The 19,512-nt window shown below is 53.2% G+C and overlaps 1 protein-coding gene across 1 annotated transcript; it reads left to right on the top strand.

Moving 5' to 3' along the window:
• Positions 1 to 1,450: 1,450 nt before the first annotated feature.
• On the top strand, positions 1,451 to 19,289 carry COPG1 (COPI coat complex subunit gamma 1). Its single transcript, XM_005145792.3, has 24 exons — positions 1,451 to 1,487; positions 4,081 to 4,133; positions 4,885 to 4,965; positions 5,081 to 5,152; positions 5,478 to 5,557; positions 6,381 to 6,456; positions 6,609 to 6,701; positions 7,035 to 7,121; positions 7,255 to 7,412; positions 8,009 to 8,142; positions 8,844 to 8,911; positions 9,641 to 9,829; positions 10,266 to 10,361; positions 11,689 to 11,932; positions 12,284 to 12,359; positions 12,691 to 12,794; positions 12,901 to 13,026; positions 13,449 to 13,517; positions 13,861 to 14,003; positions 15,271 to 15,442; positions 16,373 to 16,470; positions 17,725 to 17,863; positions 18,448 to 18,546; positions 19,005 to 19,289. The coding sequence occupies exons 1-24, from the start codon at positions 1,451 to 1,453 to the stop codon at positions 19,133 to 19,135; spliced, it is 2,625 nt and encodes an 874-aa protein (XP_005145849.1). The 3' UTR covers positions 19,136 to 19,289.
• Positions 19,290 to 19,512: the final 223 nt, after the last annotated feature.

Here is a 19,512-nt window from a genome sequence, read left to right as displayed (position 1 = left end):
GAGCACAGCTGGGTCCAGCACCAGGCACCACTGGGTTCCTGTGCCTGCGTCCCTGCTCACCCAGCACCGGGGTGTCTCCAAAGGGGCACATCCAGCGGGGCAGGTTTCCCACATCCCGCCTCTCCCTGGGTGGCTGCAGCACACAACATCCTCCATGAGCCCTGGCACCGGAGCTGGTGAATGCGCACAATTAAAGGTGGCATCAAACAGGACTTGTTGTGGTTTATGGAGTCATAGAATCCCACACTGGTTTGGGTTGAAGGGACCTTAAAGCTCCTTCAGCTCCAACCCCTGCCAAGGGCAGGGACACATTCCAACAGAGCAGGGTGCTCTAAGCCCCGTCCAACCTGGCCTGGACACGGTGCTGTGCTGCCGGCGTCACCGTCTTCACCGGCGCTGGGAGATAAGGGCAGCGGGAGCGGCTCCCGTGCAAAGTACAGCGAGGTGCGAGCGGGGCCGGGGCTGCGGACGCGGTGGGACACGGCCATGCTCTTCGGGGAGTACCCGCTGCAGGGTGAGTGCAGCCCCCACGCCTCGGAGCCGGCACCAGCTCTGGGAACGGGGCGGGAGCAGTTGGGGTGCCCCCACACCCGGTGTTGTGGCAGCGGGTGAGGGGCTGAGCAGACACGGACGAGCTGGGGTGAGGTGGTGAGATGGGTGAGGGGTCCTGTGTCTGCCTGCCTGCCCTGAGGCATCGGAGGTGCCCGGGCAGCGCTGGACCCCGGGTCTGTGGGTGCCGGTGGCAGCGGGGACACGAGGCACAGGAGGAGCTGCCTGCACCGGTGTGGCACAGCAGGGACGCTCCAGGGCACCAATGCCCGTGCCCAGGAAGGATTCTCCCCACTGCACCCCCTTGTCCCCCGGGGCACTGAGCCCCTGCCAGGATCCCACCTTCCCTTGTTCTGCTCACTGCCCCATCTCCCCTCGCTGAGCCCCAGGGTGTCCCCTGGAGCCCCATTGTCTCCCCCGGTGCTCCCCTTCCCCTGCGCAATGTCCCTCCAGCGATTCCAGTGCCCTCTCCCAGTCCCAGTGTGATAATCCCTATGCTGTGTCCCTCCAGTGTGTCCTGGTACCAGTGTAACCCGGTACCAGTACATCCCGATACTAGTCTAACCTGGTACCAGTATATCCTGGTACCGGCGTATCCCCGGTACCAGCGTGTCCCAGTACCCATGACCCCACCAATCCCGGCGCTCCCCCTGGCCCCGCCCCCGCCTCTCCGCCAATCAGACCGCACCGTTCCAAATCGGGCCCGCCCTCTCCGATCAATGACTTCCCGCAGCCCTCCCGGAGCCACATCTCAGGGTGGTACTGCGGCTGCGCAGTGCGGCTCCGGTGACAGGGTGGCAGGAAGGGGCGGGGCAGGAAGGGGCGGGCGGCGGCGGCGGCTCCGGTACCGCGGGTGCCACGGGGCGGGTGCGGCGGCATCACCGGTATCACCGGTATCACCATGCTGAAGAAGTTCGACAAGAAGGACGAGGAGTCGGGTGAGGGGGTGCGGGGGAGCCGGGCTGGGACGGGAGACCCTTGCGGCAACGGGGGCCTGCGAGGGGAGACCCGTGCGGCAGTGCGGGGCTGCTGCAGCCGGAGGCTAGGCCAGCCGCAGTGCAAGGCACACCGGGGTTACCTGCGGGTCCCCCAGTGTGGGGCCCGGGACTCCTCGTGGGGTGTTGTAGCCCTGCTCCAAGTTACCCAGCTCATAGAGCAGGCGCTGAGGCAGTGGAATCCGGTTTGTGTTTGTGGCACACACAACAAGATCACTGCTGCCTTCAGGGGAGCCGCAGGGCTGAGAGCAGGGAAGGCACGGAGAGGTTGCTTGAGTTTCCAAAGCTTCAGGCTCGAGTAGTAAGGAGAGGCTGATGTTCTATGGGATGTGTAATTCAGGCAGAGTCAAGGCTGGACAGGACAGTGGTTCCTTTCATGCTTGTGCCTGGTGCTGTTCTCTCCCTGTGAAGCTGTCTGCACTCCTTGCTCTGCATGACAGAGCCGTGCCTCCTGAGCAAACAGGTTCCGTGTTCCATGGGATCCAGCTTGCTGTTGATTTGCATGAGCACTGAACGCTTTGCCATTGCTTCCCTTGTCCAGAGCCTTCTGTCAGCCCTGATGAGAATATAGCGGGGTGGCTGCTTTGTTTTGGGGCTGTACCCATCTGTACCTGCCCCACGCTTCAAGGTACTGGTGTTGCTTGTGCCCAGGGCTGGCAGGAGATGCACTTCCTTGTGTGGTGGTGCTCGTGTTGACTTTGTTCATACCAAGCACTGGCAGAGCTCTTCAGCTGCCGCAGCTTCCATGCTTTAATTCACTGTTGCATTTTGTTGAGCAAGCTGCTCTAGTGGAAGGTGTTGGCAGGGGGTTGGAACTGGAGGAGCTGTAAGGTCCCCTCCAACCCAAACCAGGCTGGGATGCTGGGATTTACTTCTCATCCTATTTCTGCTGTCCCAGATGAAGATTCTTAGCATTTACTGTGTGTGTCCAAAATGTACAGCCTGCATGCTTGCCATTCTTGGTGTTAGATGGAGCGTGTCATCCCCTAATTTACAGGCCTTGTATCCCTGTTAATTCCATGTGAGGGTTAACAGGACTGGCTTCCTGTTGAAGGGAATGTCCGCTTAACTGGCTCCTGTGTCTTTGCTCTCCGTGTCTGGTTTATGTAGCCGTGGATGAGCTGCTTCCACTGGCTCCCAGCAATGCGCTTGGAGGTGTCATTTTGGGCACACAATTGCTCCAAGGCCCTGGCTTGGTTCGTGCCTGTTCCAGGTTGTTGTTCGTCACCCGGTACGAGGTGACTGAACCCAGCCTCTGCTTCCCGGCACCCTCCTCCCCTGATGCAAGAGTGCTCTGACACAGGGTGCTTGCGAGCACCGAGACGTCACGGGCAGTGTATTTCAAGCTCCTCAGTGCTGTGACAGATGATGAGGTGATGCTCTGTTGCTCATGCCTGATTTAGAGATCATAGACGTGCTGGGCTGTGGGAAATGATGCGCTGCTGGGCAGGTTTTGGGAACATGTTCACATATTTATGCTAGAACTGGCTCATATTCACACCAGAGACCTTGGGTTTGGCCTTCCCTTGTTTTCTCCTTTCCTCAACCCCACCTAAGCGTCTGCTTTGTTCAGCTCCCGGCTGCATTTGCAGACTTCTCCTGAGCCAGAGGAGGGCAGTTTATGACCTGGGAAGGAGCCTGAGTGCAGATGTGTTACAGCCTTCCAGTGTAAGCCTCGCTCATGCAAAGCCTCCTGGCACCAGTGTAGGGTGCTTCAGGCCTGGGTCAGGTCAGTGCTGGGTGCAGGAGCTGTGTTCTTGTTGTCCAGCAGATCAGGCTTGTTAAATGTTGGAGCAGTGCTGGAAATCACTGCAGTTTGTCCCAGGGCCAGGCAGAACATAGGTACCAGTTGAAACCTGCTTACCCATAACTGCCAGCTTCTGAAAGGCTACAGCTTGAGAGGCCTAGGAACCAAGCTAATAGAGACCATGCAGGGTGATAGTGCTGTCCTCTCTGATTATCTCATCCTTAATTTGTGAGGGGGTTAATTATTGAATAGCATTTGTTCTGTTAAGTGGAACAATGGAAGTTACTGTGAGCCCAGGCTCACTGCTTCATTGGCTTGTTCTCCTCATTAGAGATAGAGCCAAAAATACTTTACCAATGGCTTCCTGGTTGGTCTGTAAGGGAGGGCTAAAGCCCTCCTGACACAGCAATCTGGCAAGTGATGCCTCTCCTTGCTGAGCTTTTGTTTCTGGGCCTTACTGATGCTCTGACATCAGCAGGCTCCCAGCCCTGGGCTGCACGTAGGTCTCTGGGGATAGCAGTGGAGTAGTTACTTTCCAGCTGATCACTCTACCAGGTTCATGGCTAGCAGGAGATGGCAGTCAAAGAAGGTCCTGTCTGCTCTGCCTCCCCTAACTGCTGGGAGGACATGCAATGAATAGGACTGTGAAGAGGGAGCTCTGGTTGCTTGGTGTTCATGAAGAAAGTTATCCCAAAATGCTTGCTCTGTTTCTAAAGCGTGGGCATGGTTAGAAAATTGCTTTCCCATAGCACTATCCCTGGAAAGAGCTTTACTCCTTCTGTTTTGCAGGTGGGGGCTCCAACCCGTTCCAGCACCTGGAGAAGAGTGCAGTGCTGCAAGAGGTAAACCTGCAGATCTCCTCTGTGCACCCCTTTGTGGATGGAGTCTCTCCCTCTCTTGAGTCAACCACTGGAGAGCTTCAGCAAGAGAGGGGGTTTGTTACAGTCCTGCTGGAAGAAATGGGCAGTGCTCCCATTTGTTCTGGTTTTATCATTGGAGGGAAGGGAGAAGGCAGGAATGGTCTCTAACAAATTAGAGACTGAGCTATAACTGGTGATGAAATGAATGAACGTACCTGGGAAAGCTCACCCTAAACCAGGAAAGCTGGGAAATTGGCCTTGGATATCCCAAGTGTCCTGTAGGTGACAAAGTCAACAAGTAGGGTGTGAGTGGTTCCTGAGTAATCTGTGGATCTGCTCTGAATTGCCTTTCTGCTTGACAGCAGATGAACTTCTCAGTCCCCAGCCCCTGCTGTTTGTGTTCTGTCTTTGCTTATGATGTTGTGAATGGTGCTGGCTCCCGTCAGCCTCGCAGGGCTCATGGGCATCTTTCACACAGCCAGAGCTAGCACACAGGCCAGACTGGTGGGAGGGAAAGTGTGATGAGGATCTGGCCTTTAAACCTTAATTGCACTTGGATTTGCAATGACAGGCTATACACAGAGCTGTTTAGCAGGAATTAAGGAGAATCTGATCCAAAGTCATTAAGGATCTTACCATATGTTGTGGTGTTTGTATCAGTGACCAAGACCAGAGAGGACCATGTTTGCGAGGGGTACTGGTGCCAGCAGCCTTGTCTGTGCTTTGTTTCCAGGCACGAGTGTTTAATGAGACTCCCATAAACCCACGAAAATGTGCTCACATCCTCACCAAGATCCTGTATCTCATAAACCAGGTAAGGGGGAGAGAATCCACACCTATAGAATCTGCACCTGTAGAGACACATGCAGCAGGTCCAAAGCTGGTTATGATAACTGGGATTTCCTTCCTTCCTTCCAAACATCTTCTAGGGGGAGCACCTTGGTGTCATGGAAGCTACAGAATCCTTCTTTGCTATGACCAAGCTCTTCCAGTCCAATGATGTAAGTCTGCTTGTTGTTTTCTGCTGTATTTGCCTGATGGGACAAGCTGTCAAGAGTGTCTTTTTCAGCCTAGAGATGTGTAGTTTTATACAATCAGCATTTCCATCCTGCCTGGAGCTGCCTGATCTGGGTGAGAAGGGTAGAATGGGGAAGAGGTGTTTTGTTAATCAGTATGGGGCTTGCACATGTTTTACACACAGGCACTGGGGCTCTCTGAAGGTATCGGGTTCTTCTTGATCTTCACAATAAAATCATGGAAGCAAGGAAAACAGATCTCTTCCTATCTGGGATCCTCCCAGCTGATGTCTGTTTTCCCTCTTGTCAGCCAACTCTTCGCAGGATGTGTTACCTGACTATCAAAGAGATGTCTTCAATTGCAGAAGATGTGATCATTGTTACCAGCAGGTCAGTCACTTCACTTTTGTTACTGTCACGTTCATGTACCCTCCAGTAGTGCCTGTCCAGCCTCTTGCAGGTAACTTGTCCCTAAGAAGGGTGAGAACAGGGAATGCCCTTGGTGAGGCTTTTTTCCTTTAAAAGGGGCAATTAAAGTACAGACACTGAGCTCCCGGTGACGCATATGAACTGTGCTGTGCCCCCACATCCCATGCCCATGGGTGTTTGGATGGTCTCTTTTGGTTACATGGTAGGACAGCACTGATGGTTTGTCCCCTTTGCCAAAGGCTGTTTCATTAACTCCTACTTCCCTGTCTGGATGCCTTGAAGCTTTTAGTAGATGTCTACCTGCAGAAAGCCTTGGCATTTCTGCCACACAAGGGTTTATGTCTCCTCAAGCAGCACAGGGTGCAGCTTCACCTGAGAGCAAAATTTCCTGTGAGTTGTTCCTGAATTGCTGATCATCCCACTGAAAGGCTGGTATGAGGAGACAGGAGCCTGAGGGTGTGAGCCAAGTGCTGTGATGTGATGAACTCCCATCCCTTCACAGATGGTCTCACACTGACCAGAACTCTGGGGAAAGGGCAGGAATGAGCCTTCAGTAATGCAGGCAAATGCTTCAGTGGTATCTGTGTGTGTGTGCTCTGGCTTTGCTCGGTGCTCAGGAGCCCACACAGCCTGCTGCTGGGCTTGGAACCCGAGTGCTGGCTTTTCCTCCTTCCTGAGCTGCCTGCTTGGCACTGAGCTGTGGTGCTGGCTGCCTGCTGCTTTGTGTGCACTGTGTGAGCTCTGCTCAGGAGCACAGCTCTGAGAGCTTCCTCTTTCCAACCAGCCTAACCAAAGACATGACTGGGAAGGATGACAACTACCGAGGCCCTGCTGTGAGAGCGCTCTGTCAGATCACTGATGTAAGTGCTGCTGTTCCCTTGGGCAGCCCTGGGCCCTTTACTTTCCCTACTCCCCCCGTCCCACCTCCCACTCTGCTTTTCATGCCTGTGCATCTCCCCTTTCATACTCCCAATGGTTTTCCCTCTCAGCTGTGGTTTCTGTCTCCCTGCAGAGCACCATGTTGCAGGCCATCGAGCGCTACATGAAGCAGGCCATCGTGGACAAAGTGCCAAGCGTGTCCAGCTCTGCCCTAGTGTCCTCCCTGGTATGTAATCCTTGCAGGTGGGCCGCAGGGACCCTCAGGCTGGGAAGAGTTTGCCTGTGCTGGGACTGGAGATAGTGGGAGTTTCAGAGTGTCGCTGTTGCTGCTCCTCTCCTTGTGAACTAAGAGCCTGGCACTGACTTTGTGGGAGATAATGAGCCTCTTGAGGCTGCAGCCATAATGGCCAGGTCTCTGCATGCTGATCCCTCACTCTTCTATAAGGTGCTGCCAGCAGCACCCTCATGGGGAAAGGCTCGTTGCTTCTTACCATGAGCTGCGATTCCCAACACTTCCTCCATCCTGTCATTTATTGTCTGTGGCTTTGTCTCCCCCCAGCACCTGCTGAAGACCAGTTATGATGTGGTGAAACGCTGGGTGAATGAGGCTCAGGAGGCAGCTTCCAGTGACAACATCATGGTGCAGGTAGGAGACCCTCCACCAACCCAGGGAACAGCAAGCAGTGGGTGGGAGCAGAGCAAGTGGCCAGTCTCTGCAGCAGAGGATGCAGAGGGGCAGAGCACACCATGGGGTTGTGACAGTCTCCTTCCCTCTGCAGTACCATGCTCTGGGCTTGCTGTACCACGTGCGCAAGAATGACCGCCTGGCCGTCAACAAGATGCTCAGCAAGTTCACACGCCATGGCCTCAAGTCGCCCTTTGCCTACTGCATGATGATTCGAGTAGCCAGCAAGCTGCTGGAGGAGGAGGCTGGCAGGTGAGGGGAGAGTTTCCTCAGGTCCTGCTTCCATCTCCTCTTGCGGGCTCACTTGGATTGCTCATCAGGGCAATTACTTCTGTCTTTGAAGATCAGCATGCAGCTTCTACTCTGTTCTTATGAAGGATGCTTTCGTGGTAGTTGTGAGATGGCTTCTGTGAATCTCATCTCTATGCTTTATTTGTCTGGACTGTTTTGCATAGCTGTTCTTTAGTGAGATATCCTATCTCATTTTGTCTTCTGTAATTATTTGGCTGCCATGTATTCAGTGTGGCTTCCTGGATAAGACTTGTGGTGTGGACAGCCTTCCAAGGATAAGACTTGTGGTGTGGACAGTCAGCTTTTGTTGTGTGAGGGATGAGGGAGATCCCCTTCAGCCTGTAAGGCAGAGAGTGCCTTCTCTGAAGGCAGCCTGACTTCCAGCCCGAGCACACTGCAAGTGTAATATAATGACCACTGCGAAATCCAGGGATAGTGGATGTGTGGTTGCTTTTACCTTCCCCTGCCTCTGGGACCTGCCTGTTTGCTGCTGGGTTCCTTATTTCTGTTAGCACCTTTGGTTTAACTCATTCTTGTGGGTTTTTCTTGTCCCTTAGCCGTGACAGCCCCCTCTTTGATTTCATCGAGAGCTGCCTGAGGAACAAGCACGAGATGGTGGTCTATGAAGCTGCATCTGCCATCGTGAACCTGCCCAACTGCACAGCCAAAGAGCTGGCTCCGGCTGTCTCAGGTAAATGTGGCCCTCAGGGTGTGGGGGCTGTGAGCCTGCAGTGGTGACACTTCCAGATTGCCCCAGAAAACAGGGACCTTGTGTAGTTTCAGGCTTGTAATGCTGGCCAGCCCTTTATTGCTTTATGCTGCTGCCGAGAGCCTGTGGTGTGTGTGCATAGCTTTGCTCCTGTAAAGGTATTTCCTGGTGTGTTCAAGTGTGGGTTACTGGAGGGGTCTTGAAACGGGGCTGAATTCTAACTGATAAATCTCCCTGAGTGTTACTGTGCAAGAAGCCAGGCTGCTGGGGTGCTGCCTTCCCAGCTCAGGGCTGAGCTGGGCCTGTGGGCAGGGAGGAGGCTGTGTCTGCTCTCTGCACCAGGAGGGTGACCTTCAGGGGCCAGCCCTGAGACACAAACATAGGAATGGGGAGCAGTGTTTCAAATTGGTCAAAGATTAAAGGTGATGGAGTTGGCTATCCTGCAAAGGACGGAAGCACTGTGGGAACAGAGGGAGGTGGGTAAGAGCAAGCTGTCATCAGGGATGTGTGGCAAAGGAGGACAATGGGGAGGAAGCTGGTGAATTCCCAGTTGCTGCTTAAGCATGCTCCTAGTTTGTCTCATGCTTGCAGCTGTCTCTGTTGAAGCTCTTGCTTTAGGTATGAGCACTTGTCAGTACTGGATTGCCTGAGCATCTGCCTTTGTTGGTTTTCCCCCCTTGCAGTTCTGCAGCTGTTCTGCAGCTCCCCCAAAGCTGCCCTGAGGTACGCGGCTGTCCGGACCCTCAACAAGGTAGGAGCTGTGAGAGGTTCCCCTGTGCAGGGAGGTGCAGAACTCGGGAGAAAGGGGGGAAGATTGTGATGGTTTGTGTGAATAACCTGTACCCTGGGCTGCAGCCTCACATTTCATTGCTTTCGGAGAGGAATAAAGCCTCAACAAATGCTTTACAGAAGGAGAGGGGGCAAACAAAGGCAATCAGTGTCACAGGTCTCTCTAAGAGTGTCACTGGTTTTATGTGTTACTGCTTTCCAATTGAACCTGCCATGCTGAAGGAGCTCCTTGTGAAACAGGGATCAAACCTCGATGCTGCTTCTTGCCTGTGCTGTGACAATCCGTGCCGCAGCTTTTCCTTTGACCCCATAAGCTCTAAAGAAGAAACAGACAGACAGTGTCTGTGACTGCTGTGCTTCCGCCCACCGAGCTGTTCTGCACAGCAAGGCTCACTCCGGTTTTGTGGGGAGCTCAGAGCTTTCTTTTCCTAATATGTAGAGGAGAACAAGCTAAAAATAGTAAGATTGTTTATTGCTATTGCTTCTCTTGCAGCAAGAGATGCAGATCTGCAGCAAGAAATAACTGGTTAATATAACCTCAGCCTACTTGTTGTGTGTCTGAGGGGATCCTCCTTTGCAGTCTGTATTATTTATTTTCCAGCAAGGAGTGAAAGCCTATAGAGACTTGGGTTTTGCCAGCTGGGCCTTTTGCATCTATTGAGCGATTTCCACTCTTCCTTCTCTGCTCTAGGTGGCCATGAAGCACCCATCTGCTGTGACTGCCTGTAACCTGGACCTGGAGAACCTTGTGACAGACTCCAACCGCAGCATTGCCACCCTGGCCATCACCACGCTGCTGAAGACTGGCAGTGAGAGCAGCATCGACCGGCTCATGAAGCAGATCTCCTCTTTCATGTCAGAGATCTCAGATGAGTTCAAGGTAAGGCAGGAGGAGGGAAATGCAGATTCCTGAAGAAGCTCCTTAGTTCTTGTCCATGTCTGTGTACCCTGGAGCCTGCATGGAGCTGCTGCCAGGAGCCACAGAGTGTTTGCAGTGAGGAGAAAGAATCTGAGGCCATCAGCCTAAGCCATGCGTTGGTCACACAGCACCCAGCTCCAGAGTCACATGCACTCTTCTGGGGAAAGCCCTTTGGGGATTGAATCTTTTTCTTCTTTCCTGTGTGGGCTTTTGCTAGGGGCTGCCCTGTGCATAACGGTCAGTCTCTTCCAGTGCCTAGGATTTTACCTCCTGGGACTGCATTTGTTGGATAAGTAAAGACAAAACCATAGTTACCAGCACAGAACTGCCACAATTCAACTGGTTTTTCCTGCCTGGTGAGACAGAATCCCTTTTCCCTTGCCCCTCTTTGCTGCAGGTGGTAGTGGTGCAGGCCATCAACGCGCTGTGTCAGAAGTACCCTCGCAAGCACGCCGTCCTCATGAACTTCCTCTTCACTATGCTTCGGGAAGAGGTATGTGTGCAGGACACTGCTTTGTGCTCCTTGTTGGTGTGTGTGAACTGCAGGAGTGCACTCAGGCCCTGAGAGAGCCCAGCTTTTACTGCACAGCCCTTGGTAAGAGCCTCTCTAAAGGCTTGCAGCTAACTGGCAGCAGTGGCCAGCTGTGCACCATGGTCCTGTGCACAGGTGTAGCTGTACTGGGGTTTTCATTCTTTGATTTTCCTGGGGGTTATTAGCTCTCAAAGCAAATGCAGGCAGCAGCAGATTTGTTGGCAGCCCCCGTCTGTTCCACGTCTGAACCAGCTTTCGTTTATACTTTGACAGCAAATTCCAAGAAGCTTTGTCTTGTACATAAAGATCTGAAAGCAACCTATTTATTGATGACAGGGGAGCACACGTTCAGTTCTCTGTGCTGTGGCAGTGGAGGGATCATGAGGACCTACAACCATTCTCTGTATTCAGTCAGACATATGGCAGAAAGGCAGCTTTGCAGAGGTTTGCTGAGGCTGTTTGTAACCCGGTTGACGTGCCCAGAGCACAGCTGGCACCACTGCTTGCTCTGACATCACTTCTGCCAATTCCAGCCTCTTGTCTGGGAGCAAACCGGAGCATCTTGTTTGCTCCTGTGACAAATGCACCAGTCTCCTTTCCCAGGTTTTCTGTGGGTGGATGGTATCATTCTGAACGTTGCTTCTCTGTTCAGACCATTCTGGTTTAAAGCTTTTATAAAACCCAAAGTAGATCCAGAGAGATCCCCCAGTACTTAGCACTGTGATTGGCAGAGGGCTGCACTTTAATCCCCTGGTGTGTATCGAGGACACTGAAACACTGTCTGAAGATAACTGAGCATTAACACATGTTGGGATAGGGCTGTGCCTGGCAGGGATTGCCTGCCTGTCTCCCCATACTGATAGGGCTGTTTGCTGGGTCCTGCAGTGGCAGGTATGATCCTTAATATATTTCTCTCGTGATTCATCCTCAAATGTCTGCTGCTTTTTTTTTTCCTCCTCCCATATGGCTGTTTTTGTGCACTGATTGTAGCAGCAGAGGATTTTGAAGGAGGTATCAGGTGGATAGATTCTTTTACCCTCTTGTTTTTCTTCACTGCAGCCATCCTGATAGGAGCTGTCAAGTAAGCTTGAGTATTAGCTGAATGCATGTCTGGGTGTAAATGGGGTCAGGAGTGGGGGCAGCATCACTGCCCCTCTCCTGTCAAACACAGCTTAGAAGCAGTGAGTGTGAGGCACCTATTGAAGGAAATGTTTTCCTGTCTGGCCAGCTCAGAGTCTCTCAAGCACTTCTGAGATTTCCAGATGAGCAGTTCCTCCTTGCTCCTTAGGGTGGCTTTGAGTACAAGCGAGCCATCGTGGACTGCATCATCAGCATCATCGAGGAGAACTCAGAGAGCAAGGAGACCGGCCTGTCTCACCTCTGCGAGTTCATTGAGGACTGCGAGTTCACGGTGCTGGCCACACGCATCCTGCACCTGCTGGGGCAGGAAGGGCCCAAAACCAACAATCCCTCCAAATACATCCGCTTCATCTACAACAGGGTTGTCTTGGAGCATGAGGAAGTGCGGGCAGGTAAGATGCAGATGGGAAGGTGTCTGCCTGATGATGGGCCTTAGGGAAGTGTGTGAATCCTCTGATCTGAGGATTGTGATTTGTTCTAGTCCTGGGCAGGTCTTTTTACATAGCAGAGGTCCTGCAGCAGTGTTGATGGAAGAGGTGGTGTGCAGCTGAGAGTGGGGAGGGAAGTGCAGTGCTTCTGAAATCAGGCAGGGTGTGGGTTTGCAGGCACTTTGCACCTGCCTTTTCCTAGTCACAGTAATGCATTACCAGTGCTAACATCTCTGATGTAGCATTTGTTCAAGGCCAGGAAACTTCAGCCGATTTCTTTGCTTTCTAAATCTGTTTTCATCACATGTGCTGCAGGTGCTGTAAGTGCCCTGGCCAAGTTTGGAGCCCAGAATGAGGAGATGTTACCCAGTATCTTGGTGTTACTGAAAAGGTGAGTTGTACCTCAGAGTTTCTCAACATCCTGGGTGAAAACCCCTGCTCACTTGAGAGCTTGTTAGCATCCCCATGCATGTCTAGCCTTTTGCAGCTCTGGATCTGAGAAGATGCAGTGGGTACCTGGGATGGGATCACAGCTGCATTCAGCAGAGCAAACTGGAATGAAACCGCCTGTGGCAGATGATTGCTGTTCTAATACAATTGCTAGTAGATTGGTGGTTGTCTCCTATGGCATGTTCTTTCTGGCCCCATAAAGTGACTTAGTCACCTGGATTCATTCACGTAGACTCTGCTGCCTTGCACTGAAGATTTCCACTTTCCCTCAGGTGTGTGATGGATGATGACAATGAAGTGAGAGACAGAGCCACCTTCTACCTGAATGTTCTGGAGCAGAAGCAGAAAGCCCTCAATGCTGGCTACATCCTGAATGGTAATGCAGGAACTCCTCAAAACAAGGCTGCACCTCTTCCCTGGCTTAACAGGTGACACAGCTGGCACTGGCTGTGGTTTTGGTGACCTGTGGGTTCTGTCTGCAGGGTTGACAGTGTCCATCCCTGGCCTGGAGAGGGCTCTGCACCAGTACACGCTGGAGCCATCCGAGAAACCCTTTGATTTGAAATCTGTTCCTCTGGCAACAGCTCCTGTCATCGAGCAGAGAGCAGGTGAGGAGCAGTCCCTGAATGCTGGTCCAGCCTGATGATAATTCCCTTGCACTCCAGCCCTCAGACAACAGACTGCATTGAGCTCGCTGGGAACTGCTGAGCTCCATCCTCTTTGAATGGTGTGGGATTACAGAGCCAGCAAATCTGATTGCTCCCACATTAATGTTTTGGTTTAGTCCAACTGCTAATAATAGTAATAGTTGGTAATGCCCCCTGGAGCTGCTGTGGTTCCAGAAGGGTTTAGGAAGTGAAATGCAGCTGTCTAGTCCCTAGCAAAATGAGAGATGAGCTCTTTTCCTTCCCTCAGCCAAATCCATCTCCAAACATTGATCTGTTTCCCGATTCAGTTGCTTCTTGATCTTCACCTGCAAATCTCCTGGGTTTTTCCTTTATTTATTATAAATAAATGTTTTCTTTTTTAGAGAATGCTCCCGTTGCTGTGGTCAAACAGCCAGAGAAGGTGGCAGCAACACGGCAAGAAATATTCCAAGGTAAACTGATGCAAGGCCTCTCCTATGCCTCAGCCCCCTCTTGCTGAGCCTGCCTCAGCCCCTCTGCCTCCAGCCCAGCTCCTTTCAGAGTGACACAAAGTCCCCACTTCAAGTGAACTGTTCGCTCCTGGAGTGGGGGAGCCTGCAGGCGCATTCTTTGTCTTGCAGTAGATGTGGGCAAAGGATAATTCTGCCTTATTTTAAGTTCCTGGTGAAGGTTTATGGGTGTTTGATGGTTAATTCCTTGCTGCAGCAGCCTCTGGCAGCTTTAACACAGGCTTTGAAGTGCTGACTCCCTCCTGTGGGTCGGGGAAGGCAATGGTGTCTGTGTCCTCTGTTTCAGAGCAACTGGGGGCCATCCCAGAGTTCCGAGGCCTGGGCCCACTCTTCAAGTCTTCTCCAGAGCCCGTTGCTCTGACAGAGCTGGAGACGGAGTATGTGGTTCGCTGCACCAAGCACACCTTTGTCAGCCACATGGTGTTCCAGGTGGGTGGCTCTGGCATGCGGCGCTGCAAGATGCTCAAAACCGAGCTCCTGCCTGGCTAAAAGCTCCACTGGGAAGCAGCAGTGCAGGGATATGTGTGTTCAGAGCCTGTCGCTGCGAGGGGGAGTCCTTAGCTTCTCATCCAGTGCACAGAACCCCAGGAAAAATGAACTGGGGAGTGGGCAATGCTTACAGGTACAGTCAGATCAAGCACTAGATGGGGCAGTTCTCACTGAGCAGTGGGCGGGGGAGCTGTGTTCTTTCCTCAGGGTCCCCAGGCATGTGTTTTGGGCATGAAAGAGTGAAACTCATTGTGTCTGAGAGGCTGAAAAGGGCACCCAAGAAAGGGATGTGGAGGGGAAAGCTCTTCATTCTTGTGTTTTGGTTTAGCCTGTGTAGTTGCTGGTGCTTCTTGTCCTTGTCTGTTACATGTGAGATGTTAAGAGTGATGTGGCAGCATCTTTGCCTGGGCCTTGGGGAGACAGAGGCACAGCAAGTCCTGCACAGCTGTGAGCAGCAAAGTCTTGTCCTTAGCCAGCTCCTTCCTTGAGCTCAGAACTGCTTACACAGTCCTCGCAGGGCCCGACCTTTGTTTCTGTTGTCCATTCACCAGATGCAGTTGGATGAGGTTAAGTGATGTGTCACTGCAGCCAGAAGTTCAGTCTTGCTGAAACCATCAGGCTGCTGAAACTTGCTCAAACTGCCCCTGCTTTGAGCTGTGCAAAGGATCATCTGCCCCTCTGCTGTGGGTCACTGTGTCCCTGTAGCATCGAGTGAGTGGATGCAGGAAGCACAGCACCCATTGCCATACAGCAAAGAGTTAACCTGAGAATGACCATCCCCGAGGGAAAGGACAAAGTACACTTAGAGGCTAAAGTTCCAACTGGCTGGTGAAAGAAAACAGGCAGAAGCTGACACATCCCTCCCCTTGCTGAATCCATGCTTCTGCCTGGGTTGCAGAGGGCAGCATTGGATAGTTCATGGGATTGGCTCACTTTGTGATGTTTCCTTTAAAAAAGAGGTTTGCTGGAGCACTGGGGCCCCCTGCATGGTTTCAGTTTCTCCCCTGAAGCTTTTAAAGGAGCCGTTGTCAGTCAGTGGCTCTGTGCCTAAGCTGGCCCAGGAGCCCCGTGAGCAGCCGCTGATGTGAGGTGTGCTGCTGAGACAAGGAGCTGGGGCTCCTGGCACCATGCTCCCCCTGCCCAAAGTGAGTGTCAGACCCACAGCGAGCAGCTTCAAGCTGTTGCTGCTCTGCCCTTCCCTCTTCAGTTTGACTGCACCAACACCCTGAACGACCAGATCCTGGAGAATGTCACTGTGCAGATGGAGCCGACTGAGGGCTATGAGGTCATTGGCTACATCCCTGCCAAAACCCTGGTGTACAACCAGCCAGGAACCTGCTACACGCTGGTGGCTCTGTCTGAGGAGGATCCTACAGCAGGTGAGCAGTTTGCCCTGTGCTTGCCTGACATCCCGCAATGAAGTGTACCCTGCTGCTCACCCCCACACGCTCTACCTTGCATCTGAGCCAGATATTTATAGCCCGCGTGTGGGTGCAGCCCTGAGTGATGCTGAGCATGACTTCTCCTGCTGCCTGGGGCTGTCAGGCTTCCCTTCTCCTCTCCTGCTTCCCTTGTGCTGCCGTGCTATCGAATCAGGCTGTGGGAGCTGGCAGATTAAGGTTCAGCTCTCTGCTGTCTCCTGTGCATGTCCTTTAGCTGGTCTGTTATTTGTTAGTGTGTGGGGAGCCTGGTACTTGTGAAGTGCTGCAGGTGCCCAGAGGCTCTGAATAGCAAAGGTGAGGTGTTTCAGACCACTGGAATTCCAGAGATGTTCTTGTGCACTGAATACCTTTTGTTTGTCAGTGGCCAGAAGCAGGCCTTGCCTGTGCTTTGGTCTCCCTGGTTTGTGTCCTGGGAGTGCTCACCTCTGTGTTGCTGCTGGTCACCCAGCAGTGCCCATCTTTGGGGGGACAAGTCATGGCTTCCTCTGTGCTGTTCATCAGCTGCTGTGTGCAGTGCAAGGTGCTTTCATTTCAGAGCTGCAACAACCATCCCTGGGCAAGGATCTTGCCTCTCCAGGAGGCACTGATGGGACATGGTTAGTATTCTCAACACAACCTGAGGTTCATCAGTAGTAACACTTTGTCTGAGGATTATGGTTTTGTGCAACCATCACGAGCCTGTCTTTATCACTGTTTGCTGGCCTTCATATTGCAAATAAATACCTTGTCCTGGAGAGCCCTCTGGGTCACTGGCTTCGCTTGTGCTGCTGACAGTGATGGGGAGAACCCAGCTCCCCAAATCTCCCAGCCCTGCTGTGTCACAGGTCTGGTGGTAACTGAGCTTTGCCTTTGCCTCCCCACCTGCAGTGGCCTGTACCTTCAGCTGCATGATGAAGTTCACTGTCAAGGACTGTGATCCCAACACTGGTGAGACCGATGACGAGGGCTACGAGGACGAGTATGTGGTAAGGAGCTGGTCATCAAAACTATTGCCATTGTCAGGGGTTTGTGATCCCTGCGAGCAGTGATGTGACCCTGACACCAATATGGGCAGCATCACATGAAGAGGTTCTTGCTGTCTGTGGTGTCTGTCCCAGGGTGCAGATGTGGGTTTGCTCATTTGAAGTATCCTGATTGTGCAGGATGCCTGTTTTGGGGGGCCAGGTTGGGCTGACTGTTCCCTAGGGGATCCAGCAATTGCAGTCAGGTTTGTGGAGAAAAAGGGTTGTTGGACATCTTTAGTTTCGAGTTGCTCTCCTGGTGCCACACTTGACTCCTAGTGGCTTGCCTGATACTGGGAGATTGCCATCCTTGTTCTTGCTCTGGGGAAGTTGGGGCTTTCCTCCTGCCCTAGCACAGATGCTGCAGAAGCACCTCTCTTCCAGGCTTTACCATTTCGAGGTGGGCTGGGTTATTACAAAGGAAGAAGCTGAACTTGTGCTTGGTCAGAACCTGGGACTGACTCACAGTGGGTGGTGCTTACCCTTGGGAAAGGAAGGAATGTTGTGGTACTACCTCAGCTTGCCTGTTAGCTCCAGGGGCTGTTTTCTGTGTGTCTCCTGTGGCAGCTGCAGCCTGATCAGCAGCACTGCTGTGCAGTGAGTCATAGGAGGGGGAGGGTTTTCCCAATGGAATGTGCAAGGTTAACCCCTCTCTGCTTCCCACCAGTCTCCAGGGCATTTGATACTTAAACTCTTCCAGCACCAACCAGGAGGTTCTCTCTGCTCTGCAGTGGCTGCTGAGATGAATGCAGGGGGTACCTGGCTCACTCTGCACTGAGAGCCCCTCAGTACCTGCAGCAGTTCAGCAGCCCAGGACCCAGTGTTAGAGGAGGGCAGGCATCTGGCAGCGCCTCACTGTACTTCAGCCTACAAAAGGATAAGCAAGGAGGGCAAACCAGAAGCTTAGTGCATTCCAGGGAAGCAAAGGCTGCATCTGTGTGAGCACAAGCAGCTCTCTCTTAGCTTTTGGGGTTTTTCCCTCCCTTTTGGACTTTAGTCTGTACTTTGATCTGTGCCAGGCCAAGGCCTGTGCTCAGCAAGGGAACTGCCTTTGTAAACATGGGAAATCCCAGGCCAAGCAGGGCTGTCTCTGACGTGTCCGTGCATGGAGCCCCTCTACTGCATCCACCCACTCTGGGGGCATCTGCTCTAAAGTCCACTCTGCAGAGAGCAGGGTTAAGAACAACCATGTTTCACTTGAGCCCCTTCCACCACCAGCTCGAGGACCTGGAGGTCACAGTGGCCGATCACATCCAGCGGGTTCTGAAGCCAAACTTCGGAGCAGCCTGGGATGAAGTGGGAGATGAGTATGAAAAGGAAGAGACCTTTACTTTGTCTGCTATTAAGACCCTGGAAGGTGAGGGGGTGTCTGAGCTCTTAACATTCCTCCTGGCTCCCTTCAGGTCTCTCACAGGGAGGCTGCTGGGGCAGAGCTGCAGTTACTGTGATAACAAGTTGGCTCAGGCCTCAAAAACCCAAAAGAGTATTCCGAGTCCTATGGGGACCAGGCTGGATTGTGGGAGGCAGGAGAGCATCTTGCACTCTACTGTCTCAGGCAGACAGACCTTCCCTGAGGCCTTTCAGATCCCTCCTGAAGACCTGTGTCTCCTGCAGGATGTCTCCTTCCTTGTGCATCCACCCTAGAGAAGCAAGCAGGCTGTGCAGGAAGGTGCACCCAGCTTCGCTCTGCTTCCTCCCTGGTCTGACTCATTCACCATCATCTTTCTGTTGCACTTCTGCTGCATCAGATACAGAACTGCTGGGGGTGGGGGAGGTGTTTATGCTGCTTTTCCCTCCAAAAGCCATACTGACCAATGCTACATATCCCTCTGGACAAGGAGCATGAACCCAGATGTGCAGGGAGGGCTTGGGTTCCCTCTGGATACTCTGTGTCCCTGTTAGGATACCTGTGGTGTGGAGCCTGTTCTGTTTTCTTCACAGAGGCCGTTAGCAACATCGTGAAGTTCCTGGGGATGCAGCCCTGCGAGCGCTCGGACAAGGTGCCGGATAACAAGAACTCACACACGCTGTACCTGGCAGGTACCTGTGGGCTGGGGAGCAGTGCCCGGGGTGTGGGGGGTCACACAGAGCTGCCTGCAGTGAACCGGGCAGGAGGGAGCCCACTGTGCTCTGGGGAAGCAGAGCTGGGGTTGGGATCAGTTCCAGCAAGGTGGAGTTTGCTGTCTGTGATCTGTGGATCCCCCTGGATCAAGGGGTCCTGGAGCTCTGGGTTGAGTGACTCGTGGTCACGGGGGGAGTCTGGATCTCTTCTCGGCTGGGGTTAGTTCATTTCACACTTGGCTGTCAGGAGGCTCACAGAGGAGCAGTCCCAGGTCTGCTATGATGAGAGAGGGAAGCTCTGCTCAGGGGTTTCCCCTGCTGGGATCAGCCAGGCTGCCTGGGGGAAGCAGGAGTGTTCATGTTCAGGCTCACAGGGGAGGCCTGAGGCCTGTGCTCTCCCTCCCTGCTCATCCTCTCCTTCCTGCTGTCCCTCCCAGGTGTGTTCCGGGGGGGGCACGACCTCCTGGTCCGGTCCCGGCTCGTCCTGACGGACACGGTGACAATGCAGGTCACTGCCCGCAGTGTGGAGGAGCTCCCGGTGGATGTGATTATGGCCTCGGTTGGATAAAGCCCCTCTTGCAGGACTGTCCCGACACCGAACCCTGCAGGCATTGCTTCTGGCTGTGGCAGCAGCACAGGGACCATGCTCCCTGCAGCAGCTCTTGTGTTCTGTGCAGTGCGGCTGGATCGGGGCTTCCCTATAAAATAACGGTGTTTTTAAAGCTCTGGCTTTACAGCGTGCTGTGTCCTGGCATGGGAGGGTCTCTGGTGCTTGGGAAAAGGCCAGGCTGGGCTGTGACAGCCACTTCCCGGCCATTTGATATCATTCAGATAAACCCATCTCATGGAATCCCAGCCTGGTTTGGGTTGAAGGGACCTTAAAGCTCCTCCAGCTCCAACCCCTGCCACAGGCAGGGACCCCTTCCACTGGAGCAGCTGCTCCAA

Source organism: Melopsittacus undulatus, chromosome 9, assembly GCF_012275295.1.
Source record: "Melopsittacus undulatus isolate bMelUnd1 chromosome 9, bMelUnd1.mat.Z, whole genome shotgun sequence".
NCBI classification, from domain to species: Eukaryota; Metazoa; Chordata; class Aves; order Psittaciformes; family Psittaculidae; genus Melopsittacus; species Melopsittacus undulatus.
Note: the sequence above shows the minus strand (reverse complement) of the source record. Positions and strands in the feature narration are given on the sequence as shown.

Excerpts from the sequence above, each read along its gene's own strand:
- COPG1 (XM_005145792.3), top strand. The coding sequence starts at position 1,451 with ATGCTGAAGAAGTTCGACAAGAAGGACGAGGAGTCGG. Across the intron at positions 9,830-10,265 it reads AGATCTCAGATGAGTTCAAG|GTGGTAGTGGTGCAGGCCAT; the intron begins GTAAGGCAGGAG and ends TCTTTGCTGCAG. Across the intron at positions 17,864-18,447 it reads TGCTATTAAGACCCTGGAAG|AGGCCGTTAGCAACATCGTG; the intron begins GTGAGGGGGTGT and ends TTTTCTTCACAG.